General features: G+C 37.4%; 1 protein-coding gene across 1 annotated transcript; it reads left to right on the plus strand.

The window, feature by feature from the left end:
• Nucleotides 1-13,882: 13,882 nt before the first annotated feature.
• LOC149198865 (uncharacterized) lies at nt 13,883-15,839 on the plus strand. Its single transcript, XM_089399321.1, has 3 exons — nt 13,883-15,173; nt 15,276-15,383; nt 15,510-15,839. The coding sequence occupies exons 1-3, from the start codon at nt 14,154-14,156 to the stop codon at nt 15,822-15,824; spliced, it is 1,443 nt and encodes a 480-aa protein (XP_089255447.1). The 5' UTR covers nt 13,883-14,153; the 3' UTR covers nt 15,825-15,839.
• The last annotated feature ends 6,502 nt before the right edge of the window (nt 15,840-22,341 follow it).

The following is a 22,341-nucleotide window of genomic DNA, read 5'->3' on the forward strand; positions in this document are numbered from 1 at the left end:
GGGTGTGATAGTTTCCAGCGGATGGGTCAGACTGGTCGGGCAGATGAAATGTCATTATAGCCCCAACTAGCTCTTGAGCCCTTTGAAAAATGGGCTATAGATTTCATTGGGCCATTTAATCCACCTTCACAGCAAAAAGTTCACATTCTAGTTTGCACGGATTACGTGACAAAGTGGGTAGAGGCCAAGGCTTTTGTGAAAGCAACAGAACATGTTGTTTCAGACTCTTTATTTGAAGAAATTATTGCACGTACGAAGCTCCTAGAGAGAGAGTTTCAGATGGAGAGGCACAATTTACATCACATCTGATAGCAGGACTTATGAAAAAGTATGGAATCAAGCATAGGATAGCATCTCCATATCACCCTCAAGCGAATCGTCAAGTTGAAAGCACAAACAAGGTACTAGAGAATATTCTTACAAATACTGTAGCGAACCATTGCCAGAATTGGGCTGAGAAGCTTCCTCAGGCACTGTGGGCATATAAAACAACATGGTTGAACACAATAGGTTTTTCACCATACGAGCTTGTATATGGGAAATCCCCTTTGTTTCCAGTGGAATTTGAAATTAAGATGCTCAGGATAGCCCTTGAAGTAGGTCTAGATCTTTCAGAAGCCCAAAAACACTGACTGGAACTGTTGAATGAGTTGGATTAAATTTGTTTGGTATTTATCCAGAATACTGCTGCAATCCAGTAGCAACAAACTAAATGGCACAATAAATTCATTAAGAAAAAGGTATTTCAAAGAGGAGATTGGGCATTGCTCTATGATTCTCGGTTCAAGGATTTTAAGGGAAAACTATGCTCGAGGTGGATGGGACCATATGAAGTTGACACGGTGTTCGATAATGGCATTGTTAGACTTATAACAATTGATGAGGCCCATACTCCTCTTATCATGAATGGACATTGCCTCAGATTATATCACCGTCTAGCTTCAAGAGACTCCTCTGCACCCCTGATTAAAAAAAAAAATCAAAATCAATAATATATATCTATATATCTAATATAATAAAATGTTGTTACTACCCTATCATTATTTTTCCTATAGATATCTCACTAGTGTTGTTACTCCTCCGGTGTTGTTACTCTGATCATGGAAATTTTGTATAAGTACTTCACTGGTGTTGTTACTCCTCCGGTGTTGTTATTCTGATCATGGAAATTTTGTCTAAGTACTTCACAGGTGTTGTTACTCTGATCATGGCAATTTTGTCTAAGTACTTCACTAGTGTTGTTACTCCTTTGGTGTTGTTACTCTGGTCATGGAAATTTTGTCTAACTGGTGTTGTTACTCTGATCATGGCAATTTTGTCTAAGTACTTCACTGGTGTTGTTACTCCTCCGATGTTGTTGCTATGATCGTGGTGGTTTTGTCTAAGTACTTCACTGGTGCTATTACTCCTCTAGTGTTGTTACTCCTCCATGTTGTTACTCCTATGGTGTTGTTACCCATGGCGATGGTGATTTTTTCTAAGTACTCTGGTGTTGTTACTCCTCTGGTGTTGTTACTCCTCCAGTGTTGTTACTCCGTCGTGATTTCGTCTAAGTACCTCGGTGCGGTTACTCCTCCGGTTTTATTACTCCGTGGTGATTTCGGCTAAGTGTTCAATCGGTGTTGTTACTCTTCAGGTGTTGTTACTCCCTCGATGTTGTTACTCCCCCGATGTTGTTACTCCTCTGTTGTCGTTACTCCGCCAAGGTAAGTCACCAGGTACATCCCCAATCAACTTTGTGGATTTGAATTGATAATTCATTTGACATGACTCGATATGGTCGAGGATGGTCATCCCTTAGTTGGGGGGAGGTACTATAATTAATGAAAAAGATGCCATAATTAAATTACAATAATGACTTGTTATTATCATTATTGAACCTTGTGCTAAGTGCGTACACTCCACGATTTCCACCATACTTCACATGGTTATCCATATACATCGGGACTTGAATTTAGTACTATTGTAATAATGAACGACACTTTCCAATGCTACGAAGTAATTACCACTCATTATTACCATTATCCGCCATGGATTTTTCCATATTTCACCGTTACCCTCCCATATTTCACTCTCACTGCACCCCATCACTATCACAACTCTCTCAATGCAAATCTACCTGTCGGCACTCCTCCTCGGCAGTGTGATGTCACTCTGAAGTGTTGTTACAGAGTCATTGCGGAATGGATGTGCAGGCTATGAGACATGAACCAAAAAGCACAGAGCAGGTTCGATGCAATGCAGATGTTTGGCAAGTCTTCTTGGATGCAGGATGGCATGTGTATTTTGAGAGGCTACAAGGATTTGACAAAGCTATCACAATTGAATTTGTGTTAAACCTGGAAGGAAATCAGTCCAGAGTTCGTGGGTTGGATATTTCTGTCACGGAAGAAGTTATTTCGATTGTTAGCAGGTTGCAGTGAGGAGGTCAAAAATGGTTCTCTCGGAAGTCTCCTCTGCTACAGTTTCAGGAATTGTTTTTGCAGGTTGGGGAGACAACGGTATAGAAAGGAAGGGAGTATGATTGTAAATCTCTACCATACCCATGGGCTGAGGTGGCGTATTTTATTATGAGGTATGTCACCTGCGAAGGTCGGTTTTCTACACTATTTAAATACCATTTCAAACTCCTTGCATGCCTTCAGTTTCGGCATGTGCAGGTTCATTCTTTAGACATGACATACTTTCTATGGAGCAGCCTTCACTTAATGGCGCAGTCTGCCCACCGGTCTCGACAACCATTAGTGGTTCTCACAAATCATGTGTTGGTTAGATTATTCGTGGTGCATGCTCTATCTCAAACCTTCGTGGCTTGGCCACAATTCACCGAGCTAGCGGAGGAAGAACTAGCAGGTATGTTGCCTGCAAGGGAGGAGGAAGAAGAATTAGCAATGGAAGAAGAGGCCACAGATGATGTTGTTATAGCGTCACCTATTGGCCCAATAGAAATAGACACAATGGCGATAGAAGAGAGTGCAATCGATGCTGCTCCATCAGAACCAGCATCGATTGCCAATTTAAGAGGAGAATCACCACCCTTGGATGCAATTACAGGTGGTGCTAACACACAAGAACTAGCATCACTTGTCCAAGCAATTGAAGAACCTTTGCTTGAAAATGTAGGTGGTTCTGACACACATGAACCAACACCACCTGTCCAAGTAGTTGAAGAACCTTTGGTTGAAAATGTAGGTGGTGTTGACACACAAGAACCAACACCACCTGTCCAAGTAGTTGAAGAACCTTTGGTTGAAAATGTAGGTGGTGCTGACACACAAGAACCAACACCACCTGTCCAAGCAGTTGAAGAACCTTTGAATGGAAATGTCGGTGGTGCTGCCACACAAGAACCAACACCACCTACTCAAATGAATGTGGAACCTTTGGAAGAAACAAGGGCCGCAATCAACACTACTCCACAAGAACCAGTGTCGGTTGCTGGGCAGAAGGACAATTTGGAAGAAGCACAGGCAGAAGGAGAAAAAGGGAGCATAGAACAGTCATGAACATAGAAGAAGAAGGAGGAGGGCTTGCATCAACAGGCATTAAGAGAATGGAAATTGATGAAATTATTCGTCGCTCTCCTTTTCTTGCATCTTTTCCAAAAGGGGCAAGGAAATTTTGTTCCCCTAGATGCATGGAAAAAGAAAAAGCTTCTCCCCTGATCCAAAATTTTTTTGGGACGGTTAGAGGGATCATTATCGACACCGTTACTCAAAAACTAGTGTCGATTGGTGAACGAATTGAGCTAATTGAAGGGTAGGAGGTCGGCACTGCCACACAAGAACCAGTGCTGACCGAAGGACAAAATGAAGAAGCGATGGCCGATACTACTTCTACAGAACCATTAACATGATCATGGTCTACTTCATCTAAATCTACAAAATCACTGACCTTATCAATATGTTGCTTAGCAGTAACTTCTCCTGTACCATCATATTGGGGAAGCCTTTAACCATAATTAAGAGGCAAATCATGAAGTTGAGCAGGCAAAATGAGAGGGGCATATCTCGTTGCCATGACTACTACCTGAGTAGTTGGGTGACTAGCGGACGGTGTGACAGAAACAACAAATGATGGAAAAACTAGATGGATATATGTTGAAACAGATGATGAAGGACCCAGAAATGATGTGAAGATAGAACCATAAATTGAACTGGCTTGTAAAGGGCCTGTTTTTTGAGACAAGACTGTCTTTTTAGTAGTTTTCTAGACTTTATTAACCAAACTTTTCAGTTTACTAAACTATTGAAGAATATTTCGACTGAACTCTTTTTCTGTAAGTGGGATATAAGGACTAACAACATATAAATCCACTAGTATTTCGGGAGCAAGATCTGGTTTTAGACAAAGGAACTTGAGAATCAATTTCTGGTAAAGAGACAAATCTCCTAAGAGGGATATTACTTGCTTGACTTTCCACCACAATCCTCTCCTTCCTATGTAATGTTTTAGGATCACAAACAACCATAGGGGGATTTGGATCAGGATTCTGGCTGGTATACCTCCTAGAGGCCAGATCTTCTCATATAAATTTGCATGCAACTAATTTGTCACAAGTGTTCACAATCATAAGAGATATGTAATTAATTCTTGAAGTCAAATGACAATACAAGGAATTTAGCCATTATTCCTTGATAATTGATCAACTGTAGCACCTATTTTGAAAATCCACTAATTTTTTTTAACATCTTATAGTTCAAATTGCACACAACAAGCAATAGCATTTGAAGTCCAATAACAAAGCATTACCAGCAATAAGAATGCAATAAAATACTTTTACTTAGAAACACAAATACTTTGTATCGTCCATGGGACCAAGAATTAAAAAAGAAACACCACTTGCATAATATCCTTTACATTCCTTATTCCAAAGATGCCTCAACTTGCAATAGGTTTTAGTGGCATTTTGAATCATTCTTAATATAACTAGTATTTTTTGTGTTAGTAAACTCAACAAGCTATATAAAACACTGAAATCTTCATAATGCATTGTGTCTTATGCTCTCTCTCTCTTTCTTTCTTCTCCCTTTTTTTTTGTATATAGGAAGATGTATCATGAAGTGCAATGTATCTTCATCTTCTTGTTTACAAAGTGAACATAGGCATTCTTTTATATTCTTCTATATATATTTTTCCATATCCTTCTTTTTAGTACTAAGTAATAATAGCTTAACTTAAATTAACAAAGTAAATGTTTTCCTTGTAATTAGAGATTTTATTTTTTTGAAATATTAACCTTAAGTTGATAAAATCTCATTCTCTTATCTTCACTAACCTTTTTTTTACACTAATGTAAAATAACCTATATTTTATTCAACTATTTTTTTCTTTCCAATTTTCTTATTTTTATTGTATCTTCTTATCATTATACTCACTCTTATTTGAAAATACATTGTATCATTACATTCATGTACGTCCATAATCATAACCACATCTAGCTAAATGCAACTTAATTATGTGATTTTGAATACATAAAATGGATTCAGCCTAAAAGATTCACACACTCAAATGAGGCCAATTACACAACTCAATTTTACCATTTTAAAGAATGACTACCAGATTTAGAGTAAAATTGAGTGAAAAATGCCAAAAAGATCAAAATATCCACTATGCTCCACCATAGCATCAACTTTTAAAAAAAATAGTCTATTCACTAAACATTTTTACCTTTACAATAGAATAAATATTTTCACAAGATTGTGATTTTTTATTATTTAAAATATGTTTTTAATATATAAATAATTTTTACACTAAAACAATTTCATGACACTACAATTATGCAATTTATAAATTTTAAACTTAATTTTCAAAAAATCAACCTAAAGATATACTAGAAGGTCAAAAAAGTGGTATGGAAATTACGTTGTTGTTTCCATACAGCGGCCCAAGGGCAAGTTACAGTGAAAGTTCCGGCAACAAAGCATTACAAAAGTCTTGCTGCCCCACTCTGTGGCATTGTCTATAGAGGCCAACTTTGTCTATAGAGGCCACAAATTAGTCCGATGGTATATTTTGTCGGTATTTGGTAAAAAAATTCAAAAAATCAAAGTGTTTGAATCATTTTTTTATGGTGAAAATAGATTAAGCACCATCAAGAACCTGGGGCACCCAAAACCCTAAAGTTTGACAGCTATAACCCAAATTTTCAAAAATTTCTACCATATTTTATCATAATCTTGCAAAAATTTCCATTATTTTCTAAATTAATTTGTGATTTCTTTAAACTACAATATTCCAATTTATTTCGTACTCTGAAGAATCCGACAAAAGATAAAGACAACTTTTACTCCATGTGAAAAGTGGGAACAAAGCATTACATGTATTGAATTCTTTTGAATATCGATGGACATTTGAATAACGTCCTGGCAACCAGTGCATAATAACACAGCAGGCATGGGATGCTGATGATGCCCCCGGACAAGAGTACGTAATGGCCATCATTTGCAAAAGGCCCACCGATAAAAGGAGAAATGGAAAGAAATGGAAATTAGGCTCTCTTCCACCATCAGAAAATGCCGTATAAATGTGAAAGAAAGCTGGCGATCAATAACCACCTTTTTATTAAAACATAAAATAGAGGTTATCCTTTGCAATCACTCTGATATGACGTTTATGTATCACAAGGAGGGTCGGCGTGACAACACGATGCTATTTGATTTGTTTTACTCTGAAGAACGCTGCACAATTGTCATATTTCTTTGTTAGTGGAAGACCAACCTGGTCCTACCATCATGACATTTCCTCTTTTTTTTTTTCTTTAATGAGAGAGTTGATAGCATGCAACAAAGTTTTGAAAATTTTTCACTTTTTTTTCTTTTATGAATTCATCATGATTTCTTTTCTTAAATGGTTTTCAGTACATCCACAAGATTTTTTCCCATGCTAGAATCCTTATGCACAACTTTTTCTAATTGTAGATGTCCACCTACTTTCTTGTTAACCATTACTGAACAGCACATCTCTTTTTCTACATCTCCTTTTTCTTTGGCCTTTCAATTATTTTTTTCAAAAATTTACTTTTATTTTCACTAAAATATTTCAATATTTATTTTAAATAAAATCTCTATATCAATTATACTAAAAATAACCATAATTAAAAATTTTCATATTTCTTAAAAATTATATATTTTTATTAATATTTAATATAAAAAATATAGAAAATATATAAAAAAAAAATCTTAATATCCACATTTAAAATAATGGCCATCATTTGCAAAAGGCCCACTTCACAACAAAGCATTAGATGTATTGAATTCTTTTGAATATCGATGGATCCACCTTATCAACTGTAAGTGGACATTTGAATAACGTCCTGGCAACCAATGCATAATAACACAGCAGGCATGGGATGATGATGATGCCCCCGGACAAGAGTACGTAATGGCCGTCATTTGCAAAAGGCCCACTGGAAATGGAAAGAAATGGAAATTAGGCTCTCTTCCACCATCAGAAAATGCCTTCTATAAAATATGAGGAGAGTCGACGTGACAACACGATGCTATTTGATTTGTTTTACTCTGAAGAACGCTGCACAATCGTCATATTTCTTTGCTAGTGGAAGACCAACCTGGTCCTACCATCGTGACATTTCCTTTTTCCTTTTTTTTTAATTAGAGAGTTGATAGCATCCAATAAAGTTTTGAAAAATTTTTCAATACATCCACAAGATTTCTTCACATGGTAGAATCCTTGTGCACAACTTTTTCTAATTGCAGATGTCTACCTACTTTCTTGTTAACCATTACCGAGCAGCGCATCTCTTTTTCTACATCTCCTTTTTCTCTGGCCTTTCAATTATTTTTTTCAAAAATTTACTTTTATTTTCACCAAAATATTTCAATATTTATTTTAAATAAAATCTCTATATCAATTAAACTAAAAGTAACTATAATTAAAAAATTTCATATTTCTTAAAAATTATATATTTTTATTAATATTTAATATAAAAAAGGGTAGAAAATATATAACAAAAAAATCTTAATATCCACATTTAAAATAAAAAATAGAACTATTTACTTATATTTAATATAAAACGATATATATATATATATAAAACGATAGATAGATATATATATATATCGTTTTATATTAAATATAAGTATATATATATATATATATATATATATATATATATATATATATATATATAATATAAAACGATATATATATATATATATATATATATATAAAACAAAAAAAACTCTTAATATCCACATTTAAAATAAAAAATAGAACTATTTACTTATATTTAATATAAAAGGATGTATAACATATATATAACAAAAAGCTCTTAATATCCACATTTAAAATAAAAAATAGAACCCTTTACTTATAAAAAACAAAATGTAAAAATTTCTTTGTGTAACTCTTTGTTAACTAGATTTATCAAGAGTAAATAGGGATCAAGTCCCTCAAAGTATAAAGTTTTTGAATTGAAAAAACTAGACATGGAGAGGCTAGATATGGTCCCTTGAGATACTAGAAAAGGTGGGAGATAACAACTATAAACCATATCTACCACCATACATGCACATCTACTTAGTGGTCAATGTAGAGAATCCGAAACTCTATGAGCTTTTCATGTTGGATCAAGAAGAGGAACATGTTGATTGTGTGTTTGTTTATAAGTTTGTGATCTAACTTGTAGTATGTTATGATGTTGTAATGTGAAAAATCAAATGAAGAACCAATTATAGAATAGATTAACATATTTTCAAATTGGTGGTTCTTGATGCATACGGTGACACAATAACATATCAATAATTTGATTATGTATAATCTGTTATAAGTTGGTGGCGTTGTGTGGAGCCAGGAACATCATCTTATAGGTTAATTTGATTATGTGTTTAAGAGGTCATCTTGTATAATTGACTTCTGAATACATTCAGTACTGAGACTGCCTTCCTAGATAACTAGGGAAGACAATGGAAGACCATGTGTTCAACATATGGAGGTGTGTCCATAGGATGGTTCAATATCAAAACTAACTCGTCATGCTCTAGGAGGCCAAGAAGCACCAATTCTGCAAAGCTTATGACCCAATATAGCTTAAACGCACAAAGAACAATTCTACACACAAAAATAAAATTTACTCACATAAACACTCCACAGATCACATTGACCCTAATCTATGTACATAGTGATAAAACTCAAGACTCTCTCATCTTCCTGGCCCTCCCTTTAGGGATTCAAGCTAGTACATACTCTGATACCATGTTAGAAAAATGGAGAGAGCGATCAGAGAGAGATTGATTCCACACAACAAATCACACTTGATATTATTTATCACATCAGTTACAAATATATAGGGCATAACACACTGACTTCGACACATCTAGATCATGACTCCAATTCATAACAAAAGAATCAACAACTTCTTGACTGACGCCTCGGAACTCACAATGAAAACTACACATGACATGGAAGCATTACTTCCAACAAAGAGTGGATAGAGAGAGAGAAAACATATAGAGTTTGTGCATTATAGCATCTCATGGGCCACGAGTCTCACTCCTTTGTACTTGCATCCATTTCTATTTGGAGAAAGAGAAATAGCCACATCATCTACTACATCGTTTCTTTGCCATGTCATGATCACATCATCGCCACATCACTACCATGTTTCACTCAAAAAGGGGCCACTTGGGCATTCAAAAGAGCTAAATCCACATGCCACATGTCCTCACCTAAGGGTGCCACATCACCAACTTGTCACTTGTTTCTTCCATCTGATACCAGATGTGCTACCACATCATATTGGGGCCCCCTTTCTATTTGGCACTAGGAAATTTGAGATCCAATTATTTTCATAAGTGGTTTCCCTATTGCACTCTCATAGGCCCAAATGCCCGAATGCCTTGGTGCCTTTGGATGGGTCTGGATGGCTAGATGAATCTGAATAAATGGTCATATTCTTGGTTCTCATCTTTGCTTAACCCCCATATGGACGGATGACAAGATATCCATTGACCCATCGGAACTTGGACCAGGTCTTTCTACAATCCATCACTTCAAACTTAAGTTTTCTCTTTATTATTAGGGAGCTAGACTAAGTTCCATATATCATTGGAAAGCTCTCTAAGAGGGTTATCCAACCAAGAAATTTTCATGGTCTTTCGAACAAGGTACCTATAGGAAAAATGCCTTCAAATATAAGCTACTTAGTAAGTAACCAAGACATCAATGACATCATAAGCTTAGCACATTACTAATATAATCAATAGGCTCCCCATGAACTTGACATCAATGGAAATAACTACCAACACACTCATCACATGATAATAAAATACTCCTTTAAAAACTTATTAATAATTTAACCAAAAAATTGTATCTTTGATTTAAAAATAAATAAAGAATGTTTGAGTATCTTTTTTATTTTCTCAAGGAAAAATATCATATATATTCATTTATTGAATGTGTACAATCTAATGTGTAATAAAATCATCAAAAAATGATTGGCTTTCACCATATATGTCTATGTCCATTTCATACTTCCCTTCAAACAAAAAAATAAAATTCCCTTTAACTTATATAATAGACTAATACTGTCAAAATGAATCAGAGAAAGGTCTCCATGGACTTTACCTCAAACCCATCACTAAATTCGCAAAGTCCAACAGATCTAGTAGGCAAATAAAGAGCCTCTTTGGATAAAGCATCAACTTCCTCGTCTAATTCTTGGAGGATATGGCAGTAATAAATCCACTCAAAATATTGAGATGCCTATTGTGTATCATGCATAATACATTCTAAACTAACATTGCTAACTAAGGCTCTATGGATTGCACAATCAATGACCAATTTTGAATCACCCATTATTTAAATATTTTTTTATCTCTTTTTTTGTATGCTATTTCCAAGAGGAATGAAAGGGTTATGAACTTAGCCCCATTGTTGGATCATCTACCAAGGGAAAATGTATAGGACATAAAATGAAAGTGGTTGAAGTATAGTACAAAACCTACACCACACTGAGGTAGGTGGCCTTTACAGGCCCCATCGAAAAATCCCCATGGAATGTCAAAATCTAGTTCTAACATATGAGGCATCCTTGGATTTTTTTTTCTTTGGCTTAGACTTAAATTCTTTTGTGAGGGAGATGATCTTAGTCTCATAGGATTCAAGAGAAAGATCAAATTCCTTAAAAGGGCTCGAATTACAACCTCTCCAAATACAATTGAAAGAATGCATGGCTAGTTGGTAAAGGATCTTACCAACTTATCCGATAACCAAAATTTGATAGAATATGTAAGAACATAACCATCCTAGATAACTTTGGGATTGAATTCCCTCCAAATGAGATATATAATTTGAGATACATACCTGCAGTGGACAAAAAAATCTAATGAGGATTCTTCCTAAATTTTACATAGAGGGCATCTGTTGGGCCCAATCCAACTATGCTTAATAAGTACATCCCGAGTTAAAAAATTTCGACTGAGATCCAACCAAGTAGTAAGTTTCACTTTGAATGGGGCATTGGATTTCCCAATTACCTTCCACCACCATAACTTCCAACCATCAAAGTTATCTTCAAACCAAGCTTTGTACCCCCAAATTTGTCATGAATTCACCTATTTGTGGCTTAGTTGACCAAGAAATTGAGTCTGGAACATTATCCCTAAATGTGATGAAGTTTGAATCAAGAGACCAATGAAACAATCCAAGTTCGTAACAACATCTCCATTTAGGCCTAATGAGATGACTGACTTCCATCCACTTCTATCTCTGAGTTATGGAGATTAAGCCTTCACATCAATCACATAATAAATGTTCTTCTATCAAGTCACTTGTAGAAAGGGATCAGGGAGGAGATAATTGTTACCAACACCGATCCAAGGATCTTCGATGATATTATATTATGACCATCCCTGATCCACTAGGTTACCCATTTATCAACTAGGAGGAAATCTCCCACAAGTACTTTCCACAATATAGAGTCTTTGGTGGATTTTCGAGGATGTTTGAACCAATAAGGAAATGACATTCCCAGAAAATACTTTTCTTGAGTAACCTTGCCCAAAGAGAGTTTCCTTGGGTGAGTCTCCACAAACTTTTTCTGGAAAGAGCTTGGGAAAACAGATAAATATTTTTGACACCCCAATTTCCAAGGTCATTGGGAGCTACTAATTGATCCCATTTAATCAGAGTTATACATTTTACGTTCCTAGCACCGAACCATAAAAAATGGAAATTGACTTTTCTGAACATGGAAAGAATTCCTTTAGGAATTGAAACAATGGAGGTCCAATAGAATTGAATGATTTGTTGTACAAACTTCATCAACACTAAATGGCCTCTATGAGAGAGGAATCTAAGAGGTGAAATGGAGACTCTTGCTTCCACCTTTTTCACCATCCATAGCTAGACTACCTTCTTGTGTTTATTTGATTTCAAAAAATCCCCTGGATAATTAAGACCGCCATACAACTACTTATGAGGAAAAGGAAAAAGAGTTATCATTTGAGTACTAATGGCTTCGAAATTTCCATGGGAAACCAAACAAAATTATTGGACATTAATCTCCATTCAATGGAAGAGTAAAACAAGTTGATTGATCTTTTGAGAGAGACCAGGTCTCTCCATCCACCATGTGCACAACATAGAATAACATCGAAAAATAGAAGATTTGAGACTTGAATTGACTTAGAAATTTTGGTTCCTTTTAGAAGATCCAAAAACCTAGGTTATGCGATGAGTCTACTTAGAACTTCAACAATAATAAGAAATAACAAAGGAAAAAAAACAACCTTTACAAATCTCACTAGATGCCTAGAAAATTAAAAAAAAACCTATTTATAAAAACAACAAATGATATAAACTATATACAACTCATTATCCAATTTACAACTAAAAATATTACACCACATCTAAATAATAATAAATTTAAAAAAAATCTAATAATTTTTTTCATAAACTTTAAAATTTTAATATCTTTATATTTATTAATATATCCTTTACTATTTATCTTTATAAACATATATTTATACGTAAGATTCTAAAATATTAAAAATCCATTCATCTTAATTTAAGTTTTATAACCTACAAAATAATTAAAAAAAAACATCCTCAGAAAAAATTACCCAACTCTTCAAAAAAACTTTTAAATTTTTTAAAGAAGACCTTAAAAAATGACTTGTAAGTGAAAAAAGAATTTCCTTGAATTTAGCACTTCGACTATGTTGCCTTCGAATCACGTATCGAAAATAGAATTCGCATCATGATACGCGTCATTTCATCCGAAGGTAACCCGTGAGCACAATCATAATTATCGTAGTTGACTACGAATGGACTGGACGGTGAAAAGTGATAGGAATTTGGGTAATGTTTTATGTTTTTTTTATGGTGAAAATAAATTCAGACTCATTAAAATTTTTCAGGCAACTTTGATGTTGAAGTTTGAGAGATGTAATTTGGATTTACAAAAATTTATATAGGATTTTGGTTAGAATTTTTATAATTTTTTAGTAAAAAAAAACAGCCTGTGAAATTTAAAGATTTTGGGTACTATAAGGTTTTTTGAGGATGCTGTATCCATTTCCACCATAAAAAATATGATTCAAACACTGCTATTACAAAATTTCATAATTTTTTTTGGCCTTGACATTTTTAGCGGTCCAGACAATTCCTATTTTTAGTGATCTAGACAATTCCTCCACTCCATACACGGCTTCTAAAACATTTTCAGACCCAACAATTCCTCAATTCCTCATTTTTAGTCGTCCAGACAATTCCTCCGCTCCTTACAAGACTTCTGAAACATTTTCAGACCCGACCATTCCTCAATTCCTTATTTTTAATCTTTCAGACAATTCCTCCTCTCACTTCTAAAACATTTTTAGACCCGACAATTCCTAATCCTCATTTTTAGTTGTCCAAACAACTCCTCCGCTCCGTACACGACTTCTAAAGCATTTGTGGGTTGTTATACTTACGTCCAAATTGCAGAATAAATTTGATCACTTTCGCTTTATCTTATGTGTGGAATCCGTGACTTTGCAAGCTACTAGATTGAACGTGCCTATATAATGCGTTGAGGTGAGTGAATTCAGAGAAGTGCTACCTCTCAAATTTCAGTTCTTCGACTCTCATTGTTCCTTGTTTTTCCTATTCTCATCCTCACCTTCCAACCTTACCTTGTTCTAGCAACAATGACCAGGAGAAGTAGCTGCTGCTGCTCCTGTTTTTCTTGTTTTTCGGGGAGGAACACCCCTTCTCCCTCTGGCCTGCCAGATGCTTCTGCTGCAGCTGTTGACCCAAACGCTCCTTCTCCGACAGAAATCGTAGCAACAGGACATCATCTCCAAACCCCTCCATCATCGTCAACTTCTGGTGCCCAAGGCAAGAGTATCGAGCCGTCCTTTTCATCTTCTTCTGCACATCAAGACGCCTCTTGCGCTGTTGTTGTAAAGCAGGATGAGGTGGTGCCTTCTCCTCCATCAGGTGGTGCCTCCTCCATTCCATTAGCTCCACCATGTGCTGCCTCCTCCTCTTCCACCGTTCCAGAAACTGCTACCTCCTCCGCTTCTTCCCGCGTTCCAACGGTGGCCATGGCGACAGATGATATTCATCACTCCCAACAATCGGTTGCCTCCTCCTCTACTCAACCTGGAGAAGCCCACTCCTCTTCTATTACCAACACAAACAAAGATGCTGCAGCTGTCGATCCAAACGCTCCTTCTCCAACAGAAATCGTAGCAATAGGACATCATCTCCAAACCCCTCCATCATCGTCAACTTCTGGTGCCCAAGGCAAGAGTATCGAGCTGTCCTCTTCATCTTCTTCTGCAGACCAAGACGCCTCTTGCGCTGTTGTTGTAAAGCAGGATGAGGTGGTGCCTTCTCCTCCATCAGGTGGTGCCTCCTCCATTCCATTAGCTCTACCATGTGCTGCCTCCTCCTCTTCCACCGTTCCAGAAACTGCTACCTCCTCCGCTTCTTCCCGCGTTCCAACGGTGGCCATGGCGACAGATGATATTCATCACTCCCAACAATCGGTTGCCTCCTCCTCTACTCAACCTGGAGAAGCCCACTCTTCTTTTCAAGGGACAACGTCCTCCTCTTCTATTACCAACACAAACAAAGATGCTGCTGGGCTTGAAGGAGACAACGTGGACGTGGATCTGGATGCCCTTATTGAGCGCATATCCGAACGCTTGCGACTCATCAAGGTAAAAGCGTATCGCTATAGATATTGTGTGATTTTATATGGACATCATGACCTGCAGATTTAGAAAACAGCATGAATGAAATTCCGTTTCCTTTTGTTCCAGGAAAGGGAAAAACCGCCACAAACAGAAGGGGCTCAACAATATTGGCCCACTACCTCCAAAACATTCTCCAAATTAAAGAAGCTGATATCAGGGGGAATCAATGTCGTTGTGCGTAGTAAACTTGGACCTTCATCATTTGACAATGTTTTATTTACAAACCCTTTTATTCATATGCTCAAATTCTTCTTGTTTGTGTTGTGCATCCCCTAAATTTTTCTTGTATGTTTATTTCAGACAAGTGTTATTCCTGGGGAGGTGATCAAGACAGCTGTTGCAGGTCTGGGACCGACACAGTTGGTTACTGCAGGTCTTCTTGTGGTAGAGAATATCTTCCAGAGGTTCGAAGAAGTTAAAGCCAATAAAGCTGAGTGCCTACGTCTTCTGAAGGAAATGTTTTTTCTGGCCAAAGTTGTCAGACAATTTAGAGAACGCCGTCAGTTGAAAGAAGATGAAGGAATGCACAATCTAATCAAAGAGGCAACCGAATTGATAATTGAAGGCTACAACAGGTGCTGTTATCAGATTGACTCGTCAAAATATTCCAAGTGAGTAAATCAACATTCTAATCTATTTATTTGTGTGACGGTTTATTTTGATATGCACATATAGCAGAGGCCCCCTGATGAAAGCCCCACAATTCTGTTATAAAAGCAAACAATCAAATACTCCAGAACCTGCAAATTAACCAAAACAAAGAACTCGATGTGAATATGCTATCTTCTGGGAAAGCAAATCTGTTACAATCTTTTTCAAACATACACATAAATAAGAGCCTGCAGCTGTAATAGATTGTCTAAAAGTGGAAATAGAGAAGGTAATGCATCTCTTAAAAGAGGTTTTCTTACCTAATTCATACATCACATCTAATAAATTAAAGAGACAGGGAGCAAAGAAACACTTCTAACAAGTTTTTCTGCGATAGTCCAAAGAAAGTATCATTCAACCCAGATCATAAGAATAGTTTATTCAATTCAGATCAGGAATTAGATACAACGCAAAAGGAAACGGAGCCTTTTTCTGTTAAGAAAGAGAGTCTCTCTCTATTTTTTCTCTCTTGAAATCAGTTATTCACCTTCGCTGTCATCTTCTCAACTGTTCACGAGTCAAATCTCTGATCTTAAATTTTAAATAAGTTTAATAATTTTTTTTTAAAGGGTAAGCAGGGTAATATTTGTATATTTTAAAATTTTTACATAAAATCAGGAATAGTTTGTACCTTTTATTGCTCATGGTTGTACCATATCCCAATAAAGTGGTACATATCTATATGCTTGGAGTGATCATGAAACACATGATTCTCTGATAATCAGATCCCACTCTGATTGTCGCATAGGATCACATGGTATCCAGCACATGTCCAAACAACTCACTGAAGAGCTCCCTCAACTAGACAGCTTCATAGGAGGCCATACTAGCAGCTATGTACTCGACCTCAGCGGTGCTCAAGGCAACCGATTTCTTCTTCCTGCCCATCCAGGTTATCGAAGTAGAACCCAAAGAAAAACGACATTCATAAGTGCTCTTGTAATCCACCACACTGTCAGCCCAATCAACAACAGAATAAACATGCAGCCTCACATCTCCGGCAATGTATCTCAATCCATGAGTGATTGTGCCCCGAAGATATCTCAGAAAATTCTTGGCACCAATCCAATGTATATGATGAGGCTCAACCATATATTGGTTCAATGTGTTAACTGCAAAACATCTGTCCGGATGGGAGTTTACCAAGAACATAAATGCTCCTATGAGTTGACCATACTCAGAAGCATTTCCCAATTCAGGTCTAGCAGCCCTACCACATAACTTCTTAAAGTTAAGTTCCATCAGGGTAGTCAAAGGCTTGCAGTCCACCATCCCAAATCTTTCCAATATCTTCCCAACATATTTTCCTTGAGATAGAAAAATTTCACCTGCCTTTTGCGAGACCTCCAACCCTAGGAAGTAGTGCATCAGTCCTAGGTCATTCATCTTAAATTCATAAGCCAACTCCCTCTTACATTTGTGAATGAGAGGGTCTACACCTGTCAAAAAGAGGTCGTCCACATAAAGTACCAGAATGAGAGGTTTATCATTTTGAACCTTAAAGTAAAGGTTCAAATCGGCTTCACTTCTAGTGAATCTCATCTTCATCAGATAGCTATCGATCCTATCATACCAAGCCCGGGTTGCTTGCTTCAATACATAGAGAGCTTTCTTCAACCTGTATACATGAGATTCCCAGTCATGAACCTCAAACCCCTCAGGTTGTTCCACATAGACTTCCTCTTTGATCGAACCATACAAGAAAGCGGTCTTGACATCCATATGATGTAGGTTCCATCCTTGCGAGGCAGCAAGAGCTATGATCGAGCGGATGGTGGTGTATCGGGAAACAGGTGCAAATATCTCATCGTAATCTACACCTTCCTTTTGAGAGAAGCCTCGAGCAACGAAGCGAGCCCTGAACTTTTCTGCACTTCCATTAGCTCCATGCTTGATTTTGTAGAGCCACTTAGAGGTGACAACTGATTTGTCCCCGGGTCTAGGAACCACATCCCAGACATCATTCTTCATAATTGACTCATATTCTTCATTCATAGCCTCCTTCCGTACTTGTTGCTTCACAAATTCTTCAAATGATGAAGGCTCATTTTGAATGATAGTGCTCATGATGGTCAAGTATCCTTGATACCTATTTGGTTTCTTGCTTTCACGGAAGGTCCCCCTTGGTGCAATATGTCTCTCGGCATCTTCTCAAGTCTCCCTAAGCCATGAGGGTCTCCTCTTGGAGGAGGAGGGCTCTTGAGGAGGAGGATCAATAAGATCCATAGGTTCATCAACATATGGTATTGTTTCATCTTCTTTTGCACCCAGTTTTTCGTTGTCAGCTTCTTTGTCCTTCCTTGGGATAGGAAGGTTGTTGATATTCCTGAGGGCCATATCTTTGTCGAAGGTGACATCATGACTTATCTCAAATTCCCTTTGACCAACCACATAAATTCTATATCCCTTAGAATTTTCACTATAGCCCACAAAGATTCCTTTCTTCTGAGATGCACCCAATTTGCTTCTTTTCTCTTTTGACACATGAAAATATACGAGGCTTCCAAAAATTCTAAAATGAGAGACATCAGGTTTCTTACTAGTGAACATTTTTTCGGGAGTCTTGGAGTCCAATGCTTGATGAAGGCATCAGTTTTGAACATACACATCGGTATTTGCAGCTTCAACCCATAAGAACTTCGGAAGCCCTTGATCATGAAGCATGGCACTAACAACTTCTACAATAGTGTGATTCTTCCTTTTAGCCACACCATTCTGCTCGGGAGTGTATGGTGTTGTAGTCTCCCTCTTAATGCCAGCTTCTCTGCAATAATCTTGGAATTCATTCGATTCATACTCGGTCCCATTATTAGTCCTAAATATCTTGATTTTCTTCTCGGATTGGTTTTCGATAAAGGCTTTGAAGTGTCAGAACCAGGTGAATGCTTCATCCTTCTTCTTCAAGTAGATCCAAGTTTTGCGAGAATAATCATCCGTAAAGGTGAGATAATATAAATATTCTCCCAAAGAGTTTACGGGCATCGTACCATATATGTCAAAGTGGATCAATTGCAATATGTCTGTGGTCTTGCTATTACTTGAGGGGAATGGTCCCCTTGTAAGTTTTACTTCGTCACATCCTAGACATGCACCTTCATGCTCTACTTTGAATTCGAGAATACCTGTCACCATCTGTCTCACATCGGGTAGGGCCTTATAATGAATATAGGCAAACCTCCGGTGCCATAGTTTAGATTGTAGAGATGTGTCACAAGACATGGCTCCCAATGGACTTCCTCCAACTTGATACAAAGTGTCAACCCTAAACCCAAGAGTAAAAGCATATTTAAAATTTCTTTTCCAAACACATACCTTTCCATCGATAAAATCCACCTTGAATCCTTTATCTTCCATTGCCAAAATGGACACTAGGTTCTTCTTGAGATCAGGTACATATAATACTTCTTGCAAATGAATAGTGTTACCTTGATTCAATTGAAGGGTAACATTCCCTACTCCCTTCATGAGATAGGTGGTATCGTCTCCAAGGATGATCTCCAAGTTTGTCTCCTTTTCTATCAGATTAGAGAGGGCTTCCTTGTATACGTTGAAGTGCCTTGAGGCACCACTATCAATCAGCCAATTTCCCAAAGTGTTCAGAGGAGAGGCAGTGGAGAGGGCCGATATAAGATAGTACTCTTTTTGCTTATTATTAACAACATTGGATTCTTTATACCTGGAGTTCCTTGATCTCTTGGAGGGTCTACCATTTCCTTGATGTCCCACATTCCTTTTTCCCTTGCCATTGGACCTGCCATTCCTTTGATCATTGTTGTTGAAGTTTCCCTTGGAACGATTGTGATCATCATCATGTGATGTGTCCCTTCTATTTGGACACTCACTTGCATAGTGGCCAAACTTATTGCAAACAAAGCACTTGCCCTTCCTTCCTCCCTTAGATCCAGCCTTTCCATGGAAATGACCTTTAGACCCTGCATTATTTCTCCTTTTGGCATAAGCGGAGAATGCAGTGGGGTTGCTTCTAATAGAAGGCATTTCTTGCTCCACCATTCTTGTTTCTTCTTGAATGCATCTTGACATCAATTCTTCAAACCCTGGAATTCTATCATTGTTGAGTATTGTGGTTCTAAATACATACCACTCAAGTGGGAGTTCTCCAACGGTGGTGAGAGTAAGTTTCCTATCAGGAATGACTTCTCCAATCAAAAGTAGATCATTCTTGATCTCAGTGATCCTTAAGAAGTAGGATTGAATATCCTCGTCCTTTCCCTTCTTAATATCTTTCAACTTATTCTTGAGAAATAGAATTTGATTAGCATTACTAACCTTGAACATGTTGATCAACATGTCGTAGATCTCCAAGGAGGTCTTCAATTCGGAGATGTAGGCCACCAAACGCTTGTCAATGAAATCCCTGATAATCTTCTTTGCTTTGACTTCATCCCTATTATACCTGGTCTTTGCAACAGCCGGTGCATTTGAAGGAGGTTCAGGGATTTTACCCTACACATAATCCATCACTTCTTGTTCTTCCAAGGTAAAATCATGAGACATCTTCCATCCATGATAGTTAGATTTATCATGGAGATTGTCTTCAGCTGGGAAGTAGGATGAGGAACCCATTGAGCCTTTTGTCCTTGTCCAACTGTATTTGGTGATCTCTCTTTCGCTCTTTCTTGGGATTTGTCTTCACCTCAACTCTGATACCATGTTAATTTGATGCAAAATGGTATGTTCTATGCTTTAGAGCAATTTCACTTCAATTTCTTTAATAGCCCAGTATCAATATTTAGATTAGCAATCACATCAACATGATAATAAAATGTAGATAGAACATAAATATAAATAGTAGAAGACAAGCCAAGACAAGGGGACACAAGATGTGGCACCAGCCAGGGATAAACCCCAATGTGGGGAAACCCTTGATCAAATCTTCTTATAGTTTTCAATGGTTCAACAGAGAGAGATAGTACAATTTACAAATCTGATATTTTGTAACAACAGTAAAAGAGTCCTAATGAGAAAAGTCAATGCCAGTCAAAAGGGAAGATTTGACCCTCAACAATTTGGTTAACTTCAGTCAACTTCGGCCTCCAAACAACAAGATGAATCAACCCTCAAAATAACCCAAAATAGTCCAGTCAAACATGGTCAAACAACCAACTCTGTTGTCAGCCCTAGCTGCAGTCAATGCTGGTCAAAGTCAACATTTGACCTCGATTTCTGTGCCTAGAAATGCGGCTTGCCCAAATAGAAATATCTCACCCAAAAACTATTAAAATTGGCAACTAGGGCCAAACTCCATGTGGGTCATCTTATTTATGGCAACTAATATTTTTCTCGGATCCCTCTCATCGAGAGGTGTAGGATTGATCTAAAGATCATCCGATTCCGATAAGTATTTATGAAGATATGAATTTATTTTGATTATGGACAAATTGTCAAGTCGGCAAGCAACTTATGTAGGCTCAGAAGCCCAACAGTCATGTCTATTCAACCTCTACGTTTTAGTATAAATAGAAGAGGACTTGAAGTCATATGTCACATACACACTCACTCTTGTGATCTCACTTCATCCTGTTTTGGGTTTGATGAAGATGAGAGCTAGAGGGAGTGCCCTAGGGTATACGCTGCCCTAGATCTAAATGTAGTCATGGGAGAATAAAAAAGCCGGAACTGCCGGAATATTTGGAACTATCGGAAAAGTCGGAACTGCCGGAAAATCCGTAACTACTGGAAAAGCCAGAACTACTGGAAAAGCTAGAACTGTCGGAACTGCCGGAAAAGCCAGAAAAGCTGGAAAAGCTGGGAAAGCTGGAACTGTAGGAAAAGCTGGAACTACCGGAAAAACCAAAACTGCCGAAAAAGTCGGAACTGCCGGAAAAGCCGGAACTGCTGGAAAATCTAGAACTACTGGAAGTCGGAACTGCGAGAAAAGCCAGAACTACCAGAAAGCTGGAACTGTCAGAAAAGCCAAAACTGTCGAAAAAGCCGGAACTACCAAAAAATCTCGAACTACCTGAAAAGCCGGAAAAGCTGAAATTGGCGGAAAAGCCAGAACTGCCGGAACAGCTGGAGCATTTGTCTCTGAAGGAGGGCAGCATGCAAGGGATAGCTAACTAACATTGGGACAGTTGTATGGTACTTAGCAGCAAATACACCAAGCATGCAATGTTATATCTTGCATGCAAGGGACAACTAGCATGTAACAATAAGCATGCTAATGACAACAAGCAAGCAAGGTGCAACCAGCACATAGGTCAGGATGGCAACATGGTGCAACAATGGCACATAATGCAATACAATGATAGGTATAGTCATGATTAATGAAGCATGATGAAATGCATCATAGCAGTCATTGAGTGTAGATCAGCGATGAGTACAACATTAGGTGCAGGTCTGTGATAAGAGCAGCTCAATGATTGAAGTAGCACAGTAACAGAAGCAGCAACATGAAGTGCATAGCATGGTCATTAAGGTCCAACACTGTGATGATAAGTACAACATGGTGCAGCACGGT

Source organism: Pinus tabuliformis, chromosome 2_1, assembly GCF_031772625.1.
Source record: "Pinus tabuliformis cultivar Carrire ecotype Pingquan chromosome 2_1, CPIR1, whole genome shotgun sequence".
NCBI lineage: Eukaryota > Viridiplantae > Streptophyta > Pinopsida > Pinales > Pinaceae > Pinus > Pinus tabuliformis.

Bases quoted from the DNA above. Each gene is read 5' to 3' on its own strand.
- LOC149198865 (XM_089399321.1), top strand. From the start codon at position 14,154: ATGACCAGGAGAAGTAGCTGCTGCTGCTCCTGTTTTTCTTGTTTTTCG. The intron at 15,174-15,275 runs GTAAAAGCGTAT...CTTTTGTTCCAG, and splicing joins AACGCTTGCGACTCATCAAG to GAAAGGGAAAAACCGCCACA. The intron at 15,384-15,509 runs GTGCGTAGTAAA...TGTTTATTTCAG, and splicing joins CAGGGGGAATCAATGTCGTT to ACAAGTGTTATTCCTGGGGA.